General features: G+C 42.2%; 1 protein-coding gene across 1 annotated transcript in view; it reads right to left on the reverse strand.

The window, feature by feature from the left end:
• Positions 1-23,225, reverse strand: part of LOC122812918 (SAP30 binding protein) — a 1,615,174-nt gene that overhangs the window by 278,853 nt on the left and 1,313,096 nt on the right. The window contains exon 9 of the mRNA XM_044084976.1: positions 8,052-8,103. Within this exon, the coding sequence (XP_043940911.1) occupies positions 8,052-8,103 (52 nt within the window). The remainder of the gene's footprint in view (positions 1-8,051; positions 8,104-23,225) is intronic.

A 23,225-nucleotide genomic window follows, 5' to 3' on the forward strand; every position in this document is an offset into this window, starting at 1 on the left:
TTTTCTTGCCCTAGATGTCAGGAACCCCCAAAATAGGAAGCAATCACATGGTGTGGAACACCTCCAGTAAAAAGTAGATACCATTTCCATAAAATATGGCCAAAAAAGAGGATATGGAGGGAGGGTAACCAGGACTGCAACAGTGAATACACTCGAACATCTACATTTATAGTAAGTGAGCACAACTGTTCTATGTTCTTCGTGTTTCACTGTTGCACTCATCACACTTGGGTTAATTCCCAAAGCTGAGGAAGGGTGGAGGCAGTCAAGAAGTATTAGGAATGGATAGCAGGCCTTGTAAGACTGCTGTGGCAAATCCAGCTCTGGATTTAAAAAAGATAGGTAAGTAGTAATGCTTGGTGAAGGTGTGTACAGAACTCCAAGTTGCAGCTTCCAGGATGTCCCTGGTAGGGACTCCCCTAAGAGATGCTGTAGAGGTTGAGGTAGCCCTAGTGGAATGAAGTCTAATCCCCTGTGGGGTAGGTTTTCCATAGTGTTTGTAGCAGAAATGGATGCACTGTGCTATCCATTTAGAAATGGTTTGCTTTGAAATGGCTTTGCCCTCTGCCCCTGTAGCAAAGCTGACTAGCAGCTGGTCAGATTTTCTGAAAGATTTAGTCCTGTCAAGGTAGAACCTGAGCTGCCTGTGCATGTCCAAGGAGTGCAGGATCCTTTCCCCTTTAATCTGAGGATTAGGAAAAAAAAGTTGTTAAATAGATGGACTGGTTTAAAGCCACACTGGATACCACCGTGGGCATAAATGATGGGTTAGTCCTGAGGGAAACACTGTCCGCATGGAAGATAATGAAGGGTACCACAGTCATAAGGGCCTGTAACTCAAGATATTCTTCTTGCTGACGTGATGGCTAGAAGTAAGGCTGTTTCCAAGAGAGGAAATTTAACTCTGCTGTAGCAGCAGGCTCAAAAGGGGGGAGCATGAGCTTCTCTAATACAAAGGTAAGGTCCCAGGCAGGAGTGGGAGCTCTCCTTGGGGGTCCTTAAATTGTTAGCTCCTCTCAGGAACTGTTTGATCAGAGGGTGAGATAAGAGGGTTGGCTCAGTATTGTAATGAGCTGAGATGGCAGAGGCATGAATCTTAATTGATGAGAAGGATAGGCCTTTGTGGAGCAGCTCTGCTAGATAATTTAAGATTTGAGGTAAGGTGGGCACAGTTTGTCCTTTCCTTAAGCCTGGCTCCAAGAACAGTATCTTTTCCACTTTTCTGAATAGGATTTCCTAGTACTAGGCCTCCTGGCCTCAAGAATAACATCCAGCACCTGTTTGCTGAGGGTTGCTGGTGATGTATTCAGAGAATAAGCCAGGCTGCCAGGTTCAGGATTTGCAGCGGAGGATACAAAATCCGTCCCTCCTTCTGGGACAGCAGAGAGGGGGTCTGATGTAGGTGCTGGGGTGGCACTGCTATCAGACTATGTAGGAGTGGGTAGCAGAGTGCTGGCGTGCCCAGTCTGGTGCAATAAGGATTGTCCTTGGCCTGTCCTGTTTGATCTTTAGTACTTTTGGAAGGAAGGGCAGAGGGGGAAAGGCATAGATTGAGAGGTTTTCCAATGTAAAGGATAGGGCATCCCACTTTCCATGCTTGGCTGTGGGGATTTCTGGTGCAAAATTTGCTTAGTTGATTGTTTTTGGGGGGAAGTAAAGAGGTCCACCTCTGGTGTCCCCCACCTTTGTATTAGAATTTTGAAAGAGTTGGGTTCCAGTTTCCATTCGCATGGGTCCAGCAGATTTCTGCTTAAGTCATCTGTCAGTGAATTTTGTTTGCCTGGCAGGAATTGAGCTTGCAGGTGCACTCAAATTGCTCAAGGCTGTGTTCCACAGAGCCATGGCTAACCTGCAGAGTGGGTAGGAATGAGTTCCCCCCTGCTTGTTTATGTACCACATAACTGTGGTGTTGTCTGTCTTTATCAGGAGTTGTCCTGGCAGGATAAGGTATTTGAAGGTTGTCAGTGCATTCTTTACAGCTAACATTTATTTTTGATTGATATGCAGGTGAATTTGTCCTGGGCTCCATTTGCCTTGAATGCATTTGATTGCCATGTGAGCCTCCCAGGCATAGTCTGATGCATCTGTTGCCAGGGTTTGGGCGGCGGGGGGTTGAGTGAAATGGAGTCCCTTGTTGTGGTTGCAAGCCTCTGCCCACCAAAAGAACTCTGTCCTTAGGCAAGGAATGATAGGAATCACTATTTCCAGTTCCTGACAGTGCTGACACCAGAGACTTTTTAAATACCACTGAAGTTTCCTCATATGCAGTCCTGCATATGGAATTAGTAGAAGGCATGAGGCCATGAGCCCTAGGGCTTGCAGTATTTTTCTTGCAAATAGCTGGGTTCGGGTGGCCAGTAGTTTGAAGTAATTTGTCAAATAAACCTGCTTTTCTGGAGTGAGGAATGCCATCTGGGAAGTTGTGTTCAAGCTTGCTACCAGGAATACAATCTTTTGGCTGGGTACCAGATGTGATTTCTTTTCATTGATGGTATACCCCAGTGAAGTTAGGAGTCTCTTTACAAATGTCAGGTGCTGAAATAACAATTCTTGACTGTCCGTCTGAATCAGCAATCATCCAAGTATGGGTAAATTTGAACATTTCTCTGCCTGCAGTATGCAATGGCTGGAGCCAGGCACTTTGTGAATACCCTGGGCGCAGTAGGTAAGCCAAAGGGAAGTGCAGAGAACTGATCGTGCATAGAGCCTGCCCTGAAATGTAGATATTTCCTGCAAGATTCCCTTATGGGGATGTGCAGAGAAGCTTCTTTTAAGTCTAGGGTGACTAGCCAGGAGTCCTTGGCTAACATAGGAATCAGCTGCTGGAGTGTAAGTATTTTTGAATTTTGGTACCACCAGGAAGGTGTTGAGAGTTGACACATCCAGAATAGGGAGCCAAGAGCTCCCTTTTTTGGGCACTAGGAATAGTCTGGAGTAAAAACCCTGCCCCCTTTGCTCTGTTGGCACAGGCTGAATAGCCCTGATACTGAGAAGAAAAAGTATTTGCTTTTGGGCCTCTGCCACTGGTTTGGAGGAAGGTCTGGCAATCTGCTTGGGGTTGGCAGTGAGTAGAAGTAGAATCTGTATCCCTGGGATACAATGTTTAAGACCCATCGGTCCTGGGTAATATACTCCCAGTTTTTTGCATGCAGGGCGAGTTTTCCTCTTAGGGGTGCAAGTACTTGGACATGGCTGGGAAGGATGAAGGACAAGTCATTGTGAACTTTTTCCATAAGGGTGTGGCTTACCACTCCCCGTTTTTGAGGAGGGAGCACTCCTTTGTTTAGATCTGTGCATACCCTGAGACTGTAGTCTTTGTGGTCTGTTGCCCCTGGGTTTGTGATGAGAAGGTCTGGGAGGGACTGGAAAGGACCAGTTTTTTGAAGGCCAATGCCTACTGAATCTAGGTGGCTGTACCTGTAAGAAATCTTTAACAGTTTGCACAGATTTAGCTTTTTCCTTCATCTTTTTAAGAACAGCTTCTGCTTTTGAGCCAAACAAACATTCTTGGTTTAACGGAGCATCTAGTAGTTTTGCTTTGACATGGTCTGGCAAGACTTGTTCCTTCAGCCAAGCATGCCTTCTCAGAACAGACCTAGTGACAGCAGCCCTGCAAGATGCTTCTAAGGCATCAAAACCACACTGCAAGGTATGTTTACCAACTTGGTTTGCAGAATGCATGAACTCTTGCAAGTCTTTTATTTTCTGCACAATCAGGAATCAACAACATTTTATGTTTAATTAGTTCCATAACATGCTGCTGGTACTTCAACATGTGAAACTGGCAATTTAAAGCCCTGATGGCAAGAGTTGCAGAGGTATATACCTTCTTACCCCATCTGTCTAGAGCCCTAGAATCCCTGTCCGGAGGGGTAGGGGTTTTGGCTGTAGTAGCCTTAATACCTTTAAGGTCCCTGGGAAATGGTCTCTGGATCCGCAGTGGGATTTTTAAAGAGAAATTTGAGAGAGTCGGGTACTCTGAAGTACCTGTCAGGCTTTCTACGAGCTGGTGATAAAGTATCAGGGGTAAGACTGGATTCCATGAAGACATCATCTACAATATCCAGGACAGGGGGTATAGCTAGAGGACTATGCTGATGCAAGTCTAAAAATTCCCAGAGTCTCTTTTTGGACTGTGGGTAGTCCTGGCATTCCCAGCAGAAATGCTCTCTTAGGGTATGCAAGGTTTCACCAAAAGAAAAGCCCTTTGGGAGGGGGGGGGGGCAGAGGGAATGGAATCCTCTGCATCTGAATCCTTATAGGTAGAGAAGGGTATGTCCTGGTAATCACAGGGGTCAGAGTCATCGGACTCATGGTCTGTAGAATCAGAAGGAAAATCAATTCTTTGTCTTTTAGAGGGGGAAGGCTGGCTTCCCTTAATTAAAGTAATAAGGTCTTCAGCCATTCTAAGCATTTGTTTTTGTGGCATGGGAGCTTGAGAATGTGCTTTGGTCGTCTGTTTTCTAGGCATAGTGCGAACTCTGGGCCTGAGAAATTTGGTAGTTTTAGTCATTAACAAAGTAGCCGGTTTAATACGTACATCAGAAGGTCTGAATACACCCTCAGAAGCCGTTGCCTACACATCAGCTCTGGACCCATCCAAGGTAAAGACATCCACAGGTTCCATAGTCGAAGAAGCATCTTGAGGCATACTGGGTCTCAGTAGAGGCCTGCGAATCTGTAAAAGCAGGTAGCAGGGGCTGCAAAAGTGCCTCACTGAGTACTGGCGAACTGGCGACTAGCTTAAAGGAAACATCGTCGGCAGTTCTGGACCTATGCGTCTGTCTCTATCTTTATCTTTGCGTTTTTAAGGAAGATCGGTAGTCGGATGGCTTATGGAAGCCATTTCAGAATACAGAGAATGAGAGCAAAATAATTTAGAGACAAAAATAGCCTGACGACGAATAGTTCGTGCATTGAACAAGGCACAAAACCAACAGTAAGGGACATGGTGGTCTGGGCCTAAACAGGTGACGCAGTAAGAATGAAAATATCTGTGAGGTATTTGCTTTCCACAGGCAAGACAATTGTTAACTTTTTCTGACATCGGTTAGAGCAAGAAAAAAGGATCCCCAACAGGTCACTTGGCTTTAGAAGACTTCAGGTTTGAAACTCAAAAAACTAAAATTTCAGGTAGCGGCCAACCAGCACTTGCAAACTGCTTCGGGCTCCCGAGCAGCAAGAAAAGCTGATGTAATGGCGTCGGCCGCATGTTTTATACCCCTGATGACCTGACATCATGGAAGAGGCGACAGCATCCGACTCAGAAATTCCAAGACTCTGGTATTTGGGCCGACTGAGGGCTACCTGTAGGCAGATAACCCAAGTGTAATGACTGCAACAGTGAAAAACGAAGAACATCTGCAGTGGACCTAGTGCTGGCATCCATTCATGTTCTTTAAGAATGCATATTCACACTCAATTTCAACTTCCAAAAAACCTGAGACATCTGTTTAAAGTCTATGTGCTGCAAAAGCAAGCCTTAGCATGGACAGAACAAGTCAACTTCCTCAGCCTGTGCCACAAGACCCTGTTGAGTTATGGGGAAGACCCTGGGCGGGAAGTCCTACATCTGAAACATTTTAAATGTCCTGGTGATTTCTGACATCACATCTGACAGCTTCTCAAGATGAAAAGGAAACATAGATGCTCTGGAAAAGCTTTCAGCCTTCAAATGATTTTTCAGAATGAACTCTTTAAAAGATGTACCACATAACAAGGAGATTCCTGCACTATGTTCTTTACCATTTAAAGCTAAATGCCAAATGTACTACATCTAGTTCCCCTATAAGAAGCTAACTAAGGACCTGCAGAAAGCAAAACTGGATGACAGCCTTGTCTCAATATTACATCATGGTCTTTTCAGGCCAATATGATACTTGTGTATATACTCAAAAGGCACTGCATCTCTTCATTCCTTACTAACAAGATCAAATGTCACTCTTTACATATATCTGATTTCTTCAATAGATTTCTATAGCTGGAATATTTAAAAGAACTATTCACTTTCAATGACTACTCCACTTTTTGGAAGAGGCCCTTCTGCGCTACAGCTTTACTGGAAGACAAAGCATGAGAAGCCTATCTCTGCAACTCTATCAGAGTTCCCGCAGTGTAATTTCCTACAAGAGGACTGCTTATGACCCATCTAGTTGCACATCTTGTAAAATAGTTACAATTCCTTCTATAAAGCTTTCTGCATTTTCACTAACACAGGATCTTTGTTTGGCTGTCTGACCATCCACTTCAGCTCAAGCTCTACAAACTGTGCCGTGGCGTTTGTGTTCTTGCTTTTAACTCCAGCTTGCAAATCCTGCAACCTTTTGCAGTTTCGATCATAAGAAAATGCATTTTTCTGTTCTTTCTAGCATTTTCTTCACGTTGCACTGACTTTCAGATATCAGTAGCGTTGATGTAGCAATTTTGCTTTTCAACCTTCTACTCATTCGCAGAGATGGTGAGGAGGAGTTCATGCACTGGAGTATTACTATATTCTGAAACGGCAAGATGACAATTCTCATAGCTACTTTCTTTCTCATGAGATTTTTCAATGGATAGCTCTCTTCACCTATCTATGTTCATCACAAATCAAATGGACCCCATGACATACTTGAACTCCCACTTAGTTACAAATCACCTGAACTCCTGACTTGTATAATGGAAAGCATTGTCAGATATGAAAACACCAGGTATCCATTATTTCTACATGATAGACTTTAATGCACTCACCATACTTGCACTTTTGTATCTGTCCATCTGTCAGGAAATACAAAATACTTTACACATATATGATACATGGCTTCTTTGAACTGAAACAAATCTAAATCCATGCAGAACCACAGCTGACCTGGTACTAGATATACCACAAGACAGGGCAATAATTTTCTATTTTCCAGAGATAAATATCAGTAAATCTTGACTTTACAATATTTCAATATTGGAAAAACATGGAATGTCTAACATATCACATATTTTAGGACATGGCACTCATCCACCATAATTTGAATGTCTGCTTATATTTACTACTATTGACTCTGTATGTTTGCTTATTGAGTATTCAGTACTAAAATCAATCTTAAATTGTACATATAGTAATGCACTAAAAATTATGGAACTCATATATTCTCTACTGCATGTCTTTGCCTTTTAGAAACAATAATTAACTGCAACACAATTAACAGTTATTACTGACCCTTGAGTTAGTACATTAGATCTAAAATTATAAACTCAAATTGATGAGACCACTCTTGACAAAAATGGTCAATTCTACATAAAGTGTCTAACAGCAGCTGTCACAGTGGAAACATGAACAGAAGGTAGTTCACTACAAGCTTCCAATGTGGGTAAGTTTGGTTTCATCGCACAGAGGGATGGAATCCTGAATGCAATACAGGTTTAGAGAAGTGGTCCCAGCACTGGAGTGAAGGGTCGTGGTTCGTCTGCATCTACTGGGGTCAGGAGAGAGTGTGAGTACATGCTCCCTGGAGGGGTGAGTGCCCAAAGGGCCATGCAATTTCCTTGGTGGAGCTAAGGAAATCACCAGTTATGCACCAGGGGGCAGGGATGCTTGGAGGAACACCTATTTTGAAAATGAGGGAACGTAAACCGACTGCACATGCTCTCCCAGGTGCATTACTGGGCGAGTACAAGGATTAGGTTTCTACAATGTAAAACTCTCAAAGTACCTCTGACGGTTGTTAAATTAATGGCCCCTCCCAGTCCATCCTACTCCTTGTGACAGGGAACTAATGGGCTGACGTTGACCAGGAGTGTATGATAACAGAAAACAAAGTGGCAAAGACAGTACAAAAAAACCCTTCCAATTGTGAAATGTAACTTAAGAAGCAAATCCGTTGCTTATCTGTTAAAACATATTAATTCAAACAAAACATGGCACCTTCAGTCTTTTAAAAAGCAAGCTAACACTAATGACACACACGCGCGCGTGTGTGTATGTGTATATACACACACATATTTTTACAGTTCATGCAAATGCACATGTTTGTGTGTGCGCTCACACATGTAAGTAAAGGGTATACTGATGTACTTACCTAAAGCTTCATAGAAGGAATCCTCTGACCACCCATGTGGGTCAAACATATCCTAGATGAGAAAAGATGAACTATATTAAACAGAACTGACAGGTTGACTGTAGTCAGCACAAGGACGTTAGAATGCCCTTGAAAGTTTAACCGCAGCTGGAGAAAAAAATAGTAAATCAATGTCTAGCCAAGAATTCTAAATATAATTACGTTATTAAAACCACACTTTTGGTGAGTACATGGAACACAAGAGATGCCACACATTACACACTACACTGCATTACTTAAACCCTCATTCATGTGGCAAACAAACAGGCAAAGTAACCATGTTTTATGCAAAACTTTGAGAAACATAAGCTTTGCACAAAAACCTCCTTTCCCATGGCAAAAAAGTAATTCTGTGAAGCGATGAGACACCTTCACACTCTGTGGGTAAACAAAATCACAACAACTGAACAACCAGGAATGCCCATCAGCCAAACCAGCAGTCTTCACAGACAAGGTCAGTAAACATAGAGAAAAGCAAAAGTGACACATGATGCAACTTAATCTTCAGCTACTAATGCTGATAATCACTTCCTATAAGGCAATGTATTGTCATTTACAGGTAAAATACTTAAAGTACCACCATAGCCAAAAAAGAAAATGTTTTTTTTTTTTTATCATATACTGATGTTTTCTGCAGAACCAAAAGTCCCTGTAGCACTCATGTTGTTGTTATTTTCTACTTGTAAAAAATGGATGAACTGAAGGCAAAAAATAACACCAAACAACCAAGCCCCTCAGTTGACTGCACTGGTGCCAATGAAGGCTCCCCTAACAACAAGATAATAACTCACTAGGAAATGAGAATAATAAAGCACTAAATTAATAAAAACACTGTTTATTCATTCAAAATAGCACCAGATTAAGTATTTTCATTTCCTTTAACTGGAAACTTCATCAGAATCTATCATGTTCTCTAAACATTCATTTTATATATAGTCATTTCCCACTTCCTATAGGTTGAATCAATCACCACGTTCCAACACATCTCAGTATGCAAATAACTGAATATAAGAACACATGAAAGAGGTTATATAAAATATGCCTTCATTCAATAAATAACACTACTTATAAAACAATACATATCGCTTGTTTAACGTGTCTGTTTTTGTGTCTTTCGGCTTTTCCTGGTTAGGGGTCGCCACAGTGGAACTCCGGTCCGCTAATGATTGGCAGTAGATTTTTACGTGCCGAGTTGCCAGCCCTGACACACAACCTTCAACGAAGGTACGCCCATTCACGCACGTCTCCACACAGAAGACGCTCTAGCTGAGAATCTGTGAGGCAACAATGCTACCACAGCACCACCACCACAGACGTGTGTACACACAAAAAATCATTTAATACACAAAATTCTATCTAAAAATACATAGAAAGAACTTTACAGCCTACTTGCTCTTAGTTTAAGGGCTGAGGCTAATGAAATGTGGTCATTCAGCCCAGGAGGGATGCATGCATCTAACTGCAATTGCCAAATTAATTCTCTAAACTCTAACTTGGGACTCCCAGTCCCCACCCCTTTCCTGTTACATCACCCTTTCAAGTACCCAAAACTTAAAATCTGCCATAGGGCATTTGATACAGTGTCTATAAAGGGCATGGTTTTCCCTTTTCCTACTTATCTCATACGCCTACTTATCTCATACGTGTGCTCTGTCTGAGGGTACGTTCAGTTTTTCCCACATAAAATGAATAACATACCAAGCAGACTAAACAAACCACCCCTCTGGTGGATCAACTGAAGTAACCCACTGGGCATAATCTCATTTTAGGGTTGTCTAATCTAACGTGAAATCCAAAAGAAACAATCGGAGCCAGCAAATTGTGATTAAAGATGCTTTATAATTCTTATAATAACATGAGAACAGATAACCAGACCAGTTTCGGCTGGCAACAACACACAGCCTTCCTCAGTGTGAAACAAAAAAGTCTCGACAAACTAGACTCGAAAGAAAAGAAATGGATTGAGAAACTAGGTGGATTGTTCCCATCTGATCTTAATGAGTAATTCTGAAGATGAGCCAATAGTATGACAGTTGGATGTCTATAAAACTGTAGCATGGGACTGTTTTGTTTCACACTGAAGAAAGCTGTGTGTTGTTGCCAGCCAAAACAGGTCTGGTTATCTGTTCTCATGTTATTATAAGAATTATAAAGCATCTTTGATCACAGTTTGCTGGCTCTGATTGTTTCTTTTGGATTTCACTTTAAATTTGGTGCCGTGCAATTGCCCACGTGCAGGAGGTCTGTTCTGAGTGTTGTCTAATCTAACCTCAACTAAGTTTGCCATAAAAGGCCATTAAAGATGCATTCCACATTTAAAAGTTCCTTTTTTAACCACTACCCCTTCTAGCTGATAGGTCTGTCCTTTTTCAGAAATATCTTTCAGGTTAGGGTTCCTTCTAAAACTAAATTTCAAAGATCTCAAAAATATATTGACTTATTGGGCATACTTGAAAATAACTTACAGTTTTTTAAAAGAATGTTCTGGATTTCCCCATATCCTGATTATAGGATCTTACTAAGTAGGGAGTATTTACTAGGTTTTCCTTAGTTTCTCCATTTAAAAGGTCTTCCCTGTTATTACCTCCATTTTCATTGTTAGCATGAAGAGTAAAAACATTACTTAGGAGAATATATTTTTTCCCCATCCCATAAGTAATTCATCGTTAAGGGGGTTTACCAAGGTATCCTCTCTCTAAGAAAAGCCCTACTATATAATCTAATCCTTTCATAAGATCTTAGTCATACAAGCTGCTCGTATCATCTGTCCCTTGACTATATTTTTCTTTTGTGAGAAGGGATGATTGCTCTCGTAATATAAATGAGTTTGAGAACCATTCCTTTCTAAATAAATTGGATATAGATCTCTTATTCGCATTATCCTTACGGAGGGCAAATCTAAAAAGTGTACCTCATTAATACCTATCTCATGAGTAAAACACAGAAATTCGGTCGTATTATTGATATATCCTAAAAAGGGATCAATCAAATTTAAGGGATCGTGCTAAATTATAAAAATGTCATCCAGAAAACAGTAGTATGCTCTAATGCATTGATAACATTCCGAATCAAATACAAAATGTTTTTCCCAAAATAATAAAATTATGTTGGCAAAAATGGGCGTACGTGCTGCGCCCATAGCCACACCGTCCAATTGGTGATAGTATTCCCCTTGAAAATAATTAAAATTATTTAACACTTGTGAATGCGGTCAGCCCAGCTAGACAGAATTTTGTATATAATCCTATGTCATTTGTAAATATTAATAGTATCTGTAAGCTTGTTTTACAAATGTAAGAGAACTATATGTTATGACTAAACTGTATGTCCTGTACTGAGCTTCAAGACTGCAACCACAGTGCACCCTGCTGGAAAACAGCAGAAATGTGTATAAACTATATGCCAATGCAAATGTATATTTTCATGGTAGAAAGTGGGACATACAAGGTTAACCTGCAAACTCTGAGAAAATAAGTAAAGAATTTTACGACTGTATGTTATCTCAGCTAGGAGACAATGTCTGCAGCTGGGGGGGGGGGTCTTTCTATTGTCTGGAAACAGAGGTAATTACAGGTTTGCAATGTAACTGTTTTACGACATCCAGCTTCAGAGAGAGAATTCTCAGTTTCTGAGAGAAGTATTCTTAACATAAACGTGTTAAATTTTAAGTTCCTCCTAGCCTGGGAAACTTAAGCAGAGGTGACAAGAATGACGTAATCTGAAATGATTCAGCAGTAATGTATACTATCAATTTAAGAACTATCTCAGAGAGAGAGAGTGCATTTTGTAGTTGTTTCTGAACGTGAACACATCATCTCACTAGTACTTTGCGTTGCTCTGTAAGTTAGTTATTTAGAACCTAGTTTCTCTTGGAGATTGATAGAAATATACCAAGATTAGTTAGATGTTTTCTGTTTTTATGTGACACTGTCCTGTTATGTTAAAGTATTACCTGTGAACACTGATGTCATTGTGTTGAGTTAATAAGTATTGTCTTGTGCTTTTATTATTTATTATTAAATATAAATCTTTTAACTGTGGCTGGTTTTGTGTAGAGATATATACACTCAAGAGTACTTGCATGTATTTGGTGATACTGTACAAGCCATTCCTAAACAGCCTTAGCATTGGTCACAATAATTGGATAGCAGTAACATTGCACAGTAAAATTGGACACCCTTTGGTAAGGGCCTTTATAGTAGCTGATAGTAGTGGTTGGTGGCAGTCGGTACTACCTTATAGTCTGGGCAGAAGGGGGCATAGCCTGTGCCAGCCTTCCCCAGGAGTGTCTGTGCATTTGTATATAAATCAAATCTCAAAGTGTGTGTGTGTCAGCTACTTGGGCAGGGACATGAAGCACTGGTTGGACAGAGAGGGTGCTGGAGGTTTTGCCTTGACCACTCGGCTGAGATCTGAACCCTATAGCTGTACCAGTGGGGAGTCTTATTGGGGATCTGCAGACAGAGGTAGGGTTGCCACCTTCGTTCACGGCTAAAACCGGAGCCACGCCCCTCGCGTCACCAGTAACCCCGCCCGCCCCACCCCCTCTCCCGCCAACATACCGCCCATTTTGTGATGTCACGACAGCATCACTCAACGGGAACGCCCTCTTTTTTCATTCCCGCCGCCTGCTTTTGGCTGATTTGCTATGCTTTTCGGTAAGAAAAGCATAGTAAATCAGCCAATCAACGGGAACGCCCTCTTTTTTTGCTCCCGCCGCCTGCTTTTGGCTGATTTGCTATGCTTTTCAAGCATAGTAAATCAGCCGATTTACAAACTCCGATAGTCTGTTTCCTTTTTGAAACAGAATACCGGAGTTTGTACAGTGTTTTCCGGACTACCGGAGAATCAGTTTGATTTCCTGATAGTCCGGAAAAAAAACGAAGGGGTGGCAAGCCTAGACAGAGGGAGAAAACAGCTCCAGACTGACTGTGATCTCTGTGTGCTCTTAAGGGAAATTGTACTTTACTGTGTGTACTGTTCATACTCCCAATATGCACGTCCCTCACTGGTGTTAGTGGTGAGTATTGAGGCTCCTTGATTACTGGGCCAGTGCACAGGCATCACAACACTAATCCCATATTTTCAAACACCATCCTGAAATCCACTCCAAGGATCTACAACCCTCTTTGTGAAGATGTGTTTAAGATTCAAGGAGAAGTTAAAGCCCCTACACCCTGTTGCCTGGATCCCTCATCCTCACTCTTGTTGTTTCTGTTAAGAACAACCCTTTTCACATTTTTCTAACACAGTTTTGTGTACCCATACAATGTTCCCTTGTCCCTTTTTTCTCAGGTGAGAACAGTTTCTCTCCTAATCTCTGGTCATATGCTTCTCCTCCATGCTAGGCATCTTTCTGTGGCCTTTCTCTGAAATCCACCTAATAAGCTGATACCCATCTCCATATATGACCTGGAGATTTGCTCACAATACTCAAGGTGTGGCCTGACCAGCACATAGCAGAGTGAAAACATTATCACTTTGCTTATGAAATTTATATCCTTGAGGATACATCCTAACATTCAGTTCTATCTTGTATACGATTGCCATAACTGTTCACAATACTCAAGATGTCACCTGAGCAGGGCACAGTATAGTGGGCAGCATTAGTGCTTTGCTTCTGAAATCTATATCCCAAAGATAAACTCTAACATTCAGCCATTTACTGTGACTAACATTTCACTCTGCTTGTGTACAGTGAAAGCACCACTCTGCTTGTGTACAGTGAAAGCATTATCACTCTGCTTCTGGAATCTGCATTCCAGCATTCGGTCGGTTACTGTGACTCCTCTCTGAGACTCTGCTCCTCATTGTTGATTTCAGGTGAGATTAACATTTGCAGACTTTATTGCTCTGCTGCTATCCGTTCCACTTCACCGCTGACACTTTGCACCAAGGTTGCTGTGTCTAAGATGCTGAACTTTGCAATGAACCTCGACAGTCACCCTCAAAACCCCTTAGCGAACCTTTCTAAATCCCATTCTTGACTACCTCCCTATCCTTCACTTGCTGCCCTTAGCTTTGTATCATCACTGAAGAGGATGACTGTTTCTCAAATTCCTTAAGATACATCACACATTGAAGATTGCTGGACTTAGGACCAACCTCCACAGCAAAGCTATTTTATTCAGATTCAGAAACGTAGTAAAAAACTTTCAGGCCACACTTTCTAGATGGTGAAGTAACTCATCCAGGACTGACAACACACACATGAAAATAACTACATCAGTTATCTAATATTATTTAACTGATACTGTAACTAGAATCATTGATCTGCCTAATTACTTTGCCTTAAGGATGTATGCAAAAGAATACATCATCACATTTTGCAAGCAGATTGGTATGAAAATAAGAGTGTCAGGAAGATATCAGATTTCTTTGTATGTGATATGCTTGACAGTTGTGATGAGAAAAACTTGTCATCTAGTTGGAGCTGGCTTTTGAAGACTCAAAATTCCACATCTAAATTTCAGCTCATTCAGGCAGCATTTTTTTCTTACCTGCATAGGGTACCTCCCACACCATACCCTTTGGCCTCCACTTCTATCAGGCATGCCTTTTGTAGATGCATCTTAGCAAGTTAGTACAACCTATGCAGGACTGCTTTGTCTGGTGAGCTCCTACTAGCACCTGTCACTCCGAAAAAGGGACCTTTTCCTCCTTAGGACCTTGCAACATGTGTAAAGGTGTCAAAGTGAAGCAAGCACATCTCCATGCTTCCTCCCCACTTTATGTATCTATGTAAGGTGAGACTTGCATTCATGGGTTAATACATTTTCAACCACCCCCAAACTCCCTAGCTATGGGTCATGTGGCAAAAACCTGATTCCTCCTTGTGAGAGAGGATAGCGGGCCCAGGCCACTCCATCTTTTACTCTCCTCTCAAACGGCTCTGCAGATGCATTTCCAAAATGGTTGTGTCTGTGGCATGATTAGACACCATGCCTCTGAGCTATATTTCCTAGCAATTTCTTTTATTGACATATTTTAATTGAACTATTAAACACACACAATAACAGCACCCAAATATTTGTAAATTTTCCGTACAACCTAACTACAGAAAACTGCATGAATAACTTAAGTGTTACTGAAACTGCAAAGATGGAAAACCTCACAATGAAACCAAGGGGAAAAAAACTATAAAAAAAAGTAAGGGAGTACTCATCTACAAAATTAAAGTGCATGCTCTGATATTAAAACAAAGGGTTAATTACATCAATCAAATATGTTAATTATAATTTCTGGAGGATTACTGCATGTATCTAAAAGTTGATCTTACTTAAACTAATTTTATTTTACCTGTGGATCCTACTGCAGAAAATTCCAAAAAAGAGAAGTTTTGGATTTTAACATTTTTCTGTAATGAAATTTATTGCTACTACTAATAAGCCCAACATATGCTGCTGACATATCTTTGCAAACTGGGATTGGGCCTTTAAACAAAAACAAACATTAATAGCTAACTGAAACTGATGTGACAAATCTTTCCTATTGCCCCACATTTAAAAATAATGTGTTGCATTATTTACCCTGAAATTCTTGGCAATCTTGTGTGGCATGAGAAATTCTCTCTGAATAAATTTCCAAGTAAAGACGCCTCAAAATAATGACAAGGTAGCTCTAAGAAGAATACATTAACTATCATTTATTTTTTAAAGCAAATTTGGAAAAGAACTTCACATACACCTTTAAAAAGTCACTGAAACTGCAGTTCTTTGTATTAAGAAAATACTATACAAGAGAGATATATGCAATTTAAATGAATTCCATTGTTTAAAGTTAACATCAATATACAGTAAATAATATAGCATAAATATGAAATCTCGTTCTGAGACTGGAATAATTTTCTGAATTAAACATGTCTTAACCTGCTGTATATTAAAGCACTCTGTCACTGCATTTTGAAATTATATAATCTAAATTTAGTGTATCAAAACTCTTTAAACAATAAAACCTGAAAACACCTCCATGCATGTCCAATTTACATTAGCTCATTAACTGCATGAATACATTCTAGAGTGCTGCTTATTGGAAATGCACCAACATCAGGTACCACTTTCTGCTCCAAACTGGCCTACTCACTCCTCCTTATAGGGGAGGATGCCAGAACAATTTGCTCCTTGACCAGCACAAGAACCCTAAAGCCTGCTCAGCAAAAGAATCCTATCAGCTCATTTATTCTCCACCAGATGACAGTGAAAACATTGAAAAATTAACATCCCAATTCACTGCCATTACTAAGATCACCATCAGCACGAATGAGAGATTGGTCCTAAAAGTAATACTGTACATGCGGAAGACCATGTAAGGCACTCTACAAATTAGGAGCTGCATTTTTGAGATCCTTCTAGGTAAAATAACAGCCTGTTAGTTCAAACGGAGAAAGAGACAGTTTTTCTAAAATGAATTCCAAGTCCCAAGAAAGAGGCATCAGCTTCTTTGGGGCATCAAATGCAATACTCAACTTCAGTAACTCCTTCAAAGAGGTTAAAATCTAGTCTATTACTACCAACATTTTTTCACGTTAGGTTTTCTAGACTGCTCGATGAACCTCAAGACCTAAGCAGGGAAGGAACTGCATTGCAAGACTGAAGTTCGGGTCTATATTATGGTGTCGACAGGGCTGTTCATAGAATGCCTGTATGCTGACACATTTACACCGAAATACCTGAATGTCGAATGGCCACAAAAGTGAATTTTTTTACAGGGAAAAAAATCGATGGGCGATTGTCGGGAATTTGCAGTTTCCTCCACTGCAGTGCAATCTCGGAGTTGGCATATTTAAGTGGGGGGGATATGGGAGTGGGCGTAGTCTCCCACTTCATTGTGTCTGTCTGTTTTGTTTCTTGTTGATCCAGTGATTTTTTCCCTAGGAAAAAATCCCTTTTGTGGCAGTTTGACATTTAGGCATTTCGGTGTACATGTGTCAGCATAAGGGTGTTCGTTGAATAGTCCCGTCGACATGGTAATATAGACCCTGAAGTTCTACCTACCATAGTGTAAGCTTTAGCTATTTTAGGTCTAGATGAATCAGCAACTCCCACATTGTTCAGAGAGCAAGCTGCACAAACTGTGGAAGAGCAGAGGATTTCCACTGCTCAAATCACTGGGCAGAGGGTACCAATGGCATGTTTGCCACAGTGGTTCCACCAAAAGAAGGTTGGCCCTTTCCTGCATTGACCTATATAGTACAAAACAATTGGATAAAGCAGGAATACGAAAAATAAGAAGTTATATAATCACCATAACGTTCCATGTTTGTTGTCTAGCTCGCCTTCATTCATTACTGGTTGGGTTCGGAATGGAGAATTGGTTCCAACTTGGCCTTATTCAAAAACTCGAGAGCTTCCACCAGCTCGTGGCTATACCCTATCCCATGATGCTCAGGGAAGATTACCCAGATCTTGTTTGCAGAAAAAAACATTATTATCTTTAAACAAGCCATCATACCCAAAGGGACTAAGAAGGGATTCAGACACATAATAACGAATTTTCCAGAAAACTGCCCGATCCTCCAGGAGCGAAGGTGGGGGAAGGAGGGTGGGACGCAAGAATGAAGGCGAGATGGATAACAAACATGGAACGTTATGGTGAGTACATAATTTCTTAATGTTATGTTGTCCTATCTCGCCTTCATTCATTGCTGGTTGGGACAGCATCCCTAGCACCTTCTTTCTTGGGTGGCTTATGGGAAAATACTCTTCAGAACAGTGGACCCAATGGAGGCCCTGTTCCTGGAGGCCAAATTAACTTTGTAACGAGTGATAAAGACATGAGGCTTTACCCATGCTGCTGCTGCACAAATGGAATCCATAGGTAGCCTAGCATGGAAGACAGGTGAAGTTGAAATAGCTCATGTGGAAAGTCCTTTCACTTTCCCTGGGAGTTCTCTGTTCTGAGATGTGTACGTATAAGTGATACAGTCTGTAAGCTATTTAGAAAGTGTAACCTTTGATATTACGGACCCTCTCTTTTTGTCTGAAAAAGATACAAACAGTTGGTCTGACTTTCTGAAAACTTTTGTTCTATGCAGATAGGAACGCAACTGTCTATGTGCATCTAACTGGTGTAGTTTATATTCTGCCTTGCTGCCATAGTTTGGAAAGAAAACAGGTAAGTCTATGTATTGATTTAAATTGGCTTCTGAACACACCTTTGGTAGGAAAGATGGGTTGGTTCATAAGGAAACTCTATCTTTGTGAAAGGTCATGCATTGGGGGGGGGGGTGTGTATAGACAAAGCTTGAAGTTCAGACACTCGTCCCGCAGACATAATGGCAACCAATAGTACTGTCTTCCACGACAAAAACTTGATGTCAAATGATGATGCAAGTTCAAAGGGAGGTAGAATCAACAGAGATGAAGCAAAATTTCGGTCCCATGGTGCTGGAGGTTCTTTCACTGGAGGCCTTAGTAAAAACGTACCCTTTACGAATGCCTTACAAAGTCTGAGAGACATAATTTTTAGTCCCATTTCCCCGATATGACAGCTTGCTATATCAGCTAATTGAACTCTAATTGCAGCCACTGCTGAACCTTCACTAAAAAGCTTAGCCAGAAAATTTAAGACTGCTGTTATAGGGGCAGTAAAAGGATCAGTGTGGTTTTGTCGGAAACCCAGCGGGAAAATCTCTTCCATTTGCTAGAATATAATTTCCTGGTTGATGACTTATGAGACAAAATCAATATACGTTTTACTGCAGGGGAAATGTTAGGGAGCCTGGCTATATGTGGAACTGGAGCAGCCAAGCTGGCAATTTAAGGGTTTGTACTGATGAATGGAGCATTCCCGATGGATGAGTCAGAAGGACTAGAACTGGGTCCTCCTGGAGATGGGGCCACAGAAAGGGGAACGAAATTTGATGAGGCCGGTATGGTCCAATGAGCATTAACCTGCTTCTCAACATGCTGGCTTTCTGAAGGACCTTCGGCATCAAGGGAAAGGCGTAGAGGAGACCCGGGGGCCAATAGTGTACAACTGCATCCCTTGGTAACTGCCCCAGAGAGGGGATCAGGGCAAAGTTGCTGCTGCATTTGGCATTCATGGACATGGTAAAAAGGTCGGTGGCTCCACTTGTGGAAAATTTGTTTCGCAACTTCCTGTTTTAGGGACCACTCATGAGGCATCAGAATAGCTCTGCTGAGTTTTGTCTGCTAGCACTTCAGACTTTCCCGGGATGTGCATTGCTGTCAGAAAGCGCTGTGAAGACACTGTCCATTGCCATACTCTCTGTGCCTCTCGACATAGGGAGTAGGATTTGATTCCTCCTCGTTTATGTACCACACTACTGACATGTCTGTCTGAATTGCAATTGTTCCTAGTGGAAGGGAGCCCTGGAATGCCTGCAATGCCAAAAGCACCGCTCTCATCTCTAGGACATTGATATGCAAGTGGTTTTCTTGTTCCTGTCAAACACGTTGGACAGTCTTTCTCAGATAATAACCCCACCCCCCATCTGTGAAGCGTCCGTGGTCACTGTGGCTGCCGGTTGCGGGAAGACAAATGGTCGGCTTAAAGTCAATTGAGGTGAGTGAAGCCACCAGCGCAGATCTTTCTTGCAGGATTCTGTTATGATAATTTTGTGAGACAATGGTAGATCCTGCATGGACCACTGGGAAAAGAACACCCATTGAAGAACCCTCACATGTAGGCAAGTTAGAGGCACCAAAAGTATTGCAGCTGTCATGGTACCCAGAACTTTCAAAACAATCCTTGCCTGTACTTTCTTCTTGGATAAGAGGTTCTTAATTTGATGATGCAAGGTTTGAATCCTTTTGGGGGGGGGGATTTGGCCAACATTTTTCTTGTGTTTGTCTGCCCCTATAAATACGATATGCTGTGATGGCAACAAGGCAGATTTTTAAAAGTTTATTGATATACCTAGCTGCAAGCAGAGATGAATGGTTATGTCCCTTGCTCTTGTTAATGGTTGCTTAGTGGTGCCAGTTAGGATCCAGTCATCTAAATATGGAAACACCCAGAATCCTAGCCACCGCAAGTGAGCCATAACTGCTGCCATGCATTTGGTGAACACTCTGGGGGCTGTAGTGAGACCAAAGGGCAAAGCTCGAAACTGGTAGTGACTGGCTCCCAGCCAAAAGTGCAAATGTCTCCTGGATTGCCTGTCCATTTTTATGTGGTAGTACGCATCCTGGAGATCTACAGAGCACATCCAATTGTCTTCCCCAGAAAGGGGAGTATCGACTGCAGTGTTACCTCTGGAACTTTGACTTCTTGAGGGACTTGTTTAACCTGCTGAGATGCAGGATGGACCTCCAGTCCCCTGCTTTCTTTGGAACTAAAAAAACTTTGAGTAAGTTCTGGATCTAATCTGGTTTGTGGGGACATTTTGGATGACTTTTTTCTAGCAACTTTTGTACCTCTGAAGTTACGTAATCCCTTGGACTGGGTGGAACATCTGGGACTAGTTGTTTTTCTAATGGGGGAGAGGAAAAGGTGTGCAATAGCCTCTGGATATGATCATCTGTACCCAATTGTCTTTTGTTATTTCTAAAATATCGCACATAATCAGCTTTTGTTATTTCTAGCCAGACATGTGGGTACGACAACAAGCGACCTCCAAATGCCTCAAGAAATGGACAGGCAGGCCTCCTCTCAGGAGCGCTGAAAGGGTTTTCCAAGGACGTAATCCCCGTCACCCTGGATCTGTGGATGCCCGCTGCTGTGTAGTCAGCATCTTCCATGGTTACTTCCCCCTCTGTCCATGAGGGAAGAATCACCACGTACGTCCTGGAAAGCTCTTTGGGACTTACGGAACACCCCCCCCCCCTCCTTTTGACCTTTGGGATAAGGTCTAGTAGGGAGGGAGAAACGGACTCTAACAGCAGACAAAGTCTTTCCCTCCTGCTCACAGCTAGTTAAGGTCTCTAACTTTGGGTCCGAACAAAGATGAGCCATCAAAAGGGGCATTAATAAAGGAAGACTTGTAGGGTTCTGCGAAATCGCATAAGCGCATCCAGGAATGTCCCCTTAAGAAAATTCCTGCACCTGCTGTCCTACTTGCTCCATCGGCTGCGTAGGAAATAAGTTGCATGGAGGAGTTTACCACAGAGTTTAAGGTGGACAGCTGGGAGGAAACCTTATCCGAAAACCCTGCAGCTACAGTACCTTGAAGGGCATCTCCCAGGTCCTTCAGGAGATCCCTTTGTATTCTAGTGAAATGGGTCAGATAGTTCAGCATTCCAAGGGTAAATGCTGACGAAAACATATGCTTTCCATACCTGTCCATCGTTCGAGACTCTCTGGTGGATGAACAGATGAGGAAGTCTCTAACAATTCCTTCTTTGTGGTTGCTGCCACCACCACAGCATGTACCGTGACACACTTGCTAAGGAACTCCTTTTCCGAAGGCATCGTGATGAATTTATTTGGCCTCCTAGGAACAGGTTCCACTGAATCTGGAGAGCCCCATGCTTTTTGACTAACTACATTCATTAACTGGTCAAACGTTGGAGACACCCAAGAGGTGGAAGAGCGAGACCCAAAAGCCTCCAGGTACACCAACTTCTCCTGAGAAGGGTTGGTGGGCTTCCAGCCATCTCTCTGTTTAAGGAACTCTAGAATGTCCTCAAAGGAGACATCCTCAGAGGGTGACCATGGGGAGCCTTTTGACTCATCGAGTTCGGTGTCTGAGGTGATGGACTCCTCTGGGGAGTCTAGGTGCTTCCTCTTGCAAAATCTCGTTCGAAGGGCCTCTTCAGAGGGGTACACTGGACAGGTTTTGGAAGAGATAGTTTCACCCGCTGAGGCATCCTGGGACTTAGGGTTTCTACGCTTGGGTGGGAGCGATGGGGCTGGGACTGACACTGGCACTTTTGGGGGAACAGTACTTGGACCAGCGAGTGGAGCAATCTGAGGTGACTGCACTCTATCAGCTTGAAAGCCCCTCACTCCACTCCGAGGAGATACCTGGCTCTGAGGAACCAGAAGACTGACTCTGAAGCACAGCAGTTGGCTCCAAAGCCAATGTAGGAGCCGAGCTCAATTGTGCTGAGGTCCCGAGAGGTAAAATTGGGTCAGACAATTGTCCGATCAGACTCTCCTCACCAGACCAGACAGGAGAACATCGTCTCCTAAATTCTAATGGAATCAAGGAAGTTGGAGCAATTGTCGGAACCTAAGATCCTGTAGCAGGTCTTTTTCCTGATGGTTCCACTGCGATCAGGTCCAAGCACTCCAACTTTGAAACCCCAGATCGGGTCGGAGGAGGAACCGAAGAAGGGGAAGTGGTCTTTGCCAGCTCCGGTTCTCTCTGGGTCAGAGTTGACAAAATTTAGCTAGTGCCGCCATCCATAAAAGAGTCTCATCACCACACGGTAACTTCTGAAGGATCAGGTTAGAGACCTCACTGTCTGCAGAAGTGGAGACCTCAAATTCTGGGATACCGGCTCCACTACAGGGAACCGGGTCTGAAACTGGAACTCAGTCAACTTTGAAATCTCATACTGTGCCAAAGACAGAGATTTTTCAGAACCAAGAGCCCTTGGTTCCGAGACAGAGTCTTTAGCCATTTTTGTGGGTGGCTCTGAAGATGAAGCTGAAGGCAAAGTTCTTTTCCCTAACTTCTCTGATCTAGAAGAAGGGGATCTATCAATAGATTTAGTGCTTGGAGACCCTTCTAAACCTTCTGCAAAGTGGATTTTAACATGCCTCTCACAATCAGCTTATTTTTACGCTCCATTAAAACTCTGGAGCTAAAGGTGTGACAAAAGGAACAGGACTCTTGTAAATGAAGGGCACCCAAACAGTACACACAACTGGTATGCCCATTTGTCAGTGACATCTTCTGACTACACTTGACTCATTTCTTGAAACCCGAAGGTTTCGACTCTTTAGGATCCTTTGACATATTTTAAATACACACAACAACCAAAATAAAACAGAGAAGCACTAACAGTCTCAAGTCTTTTTTAAGCAGATTTTCAACCAACTAAGCAAGGGGAAAGAGAAGTTCTATAATTAAAATGAACTATTCCTAACAGAGAAAAATGTAAGGCATAAGGAAAACGATAAAGGGGGATGGCCCTCTAAATTAAACGGGCTGCAGGCAGCTCTCTAACTTAAACAAACTACCCTGTAAGAGGAGATTAACCAAGCTCACTAACTAAAAACGAG

This window comes from Protopterus annectens, chromosome 10.part0 (assembly GCF_019279795.1).
Source record: "Protopterus annectens isolate FY-2018-M chromosome 10.part0, PAN1.0, whole genome shotgun sequence".
Lineage (NCBI taxonomy): Eukaryota > Metazoa > Chordata > Ceratodontiformes > Protopteridae > Protopterus > Protopterus annectens.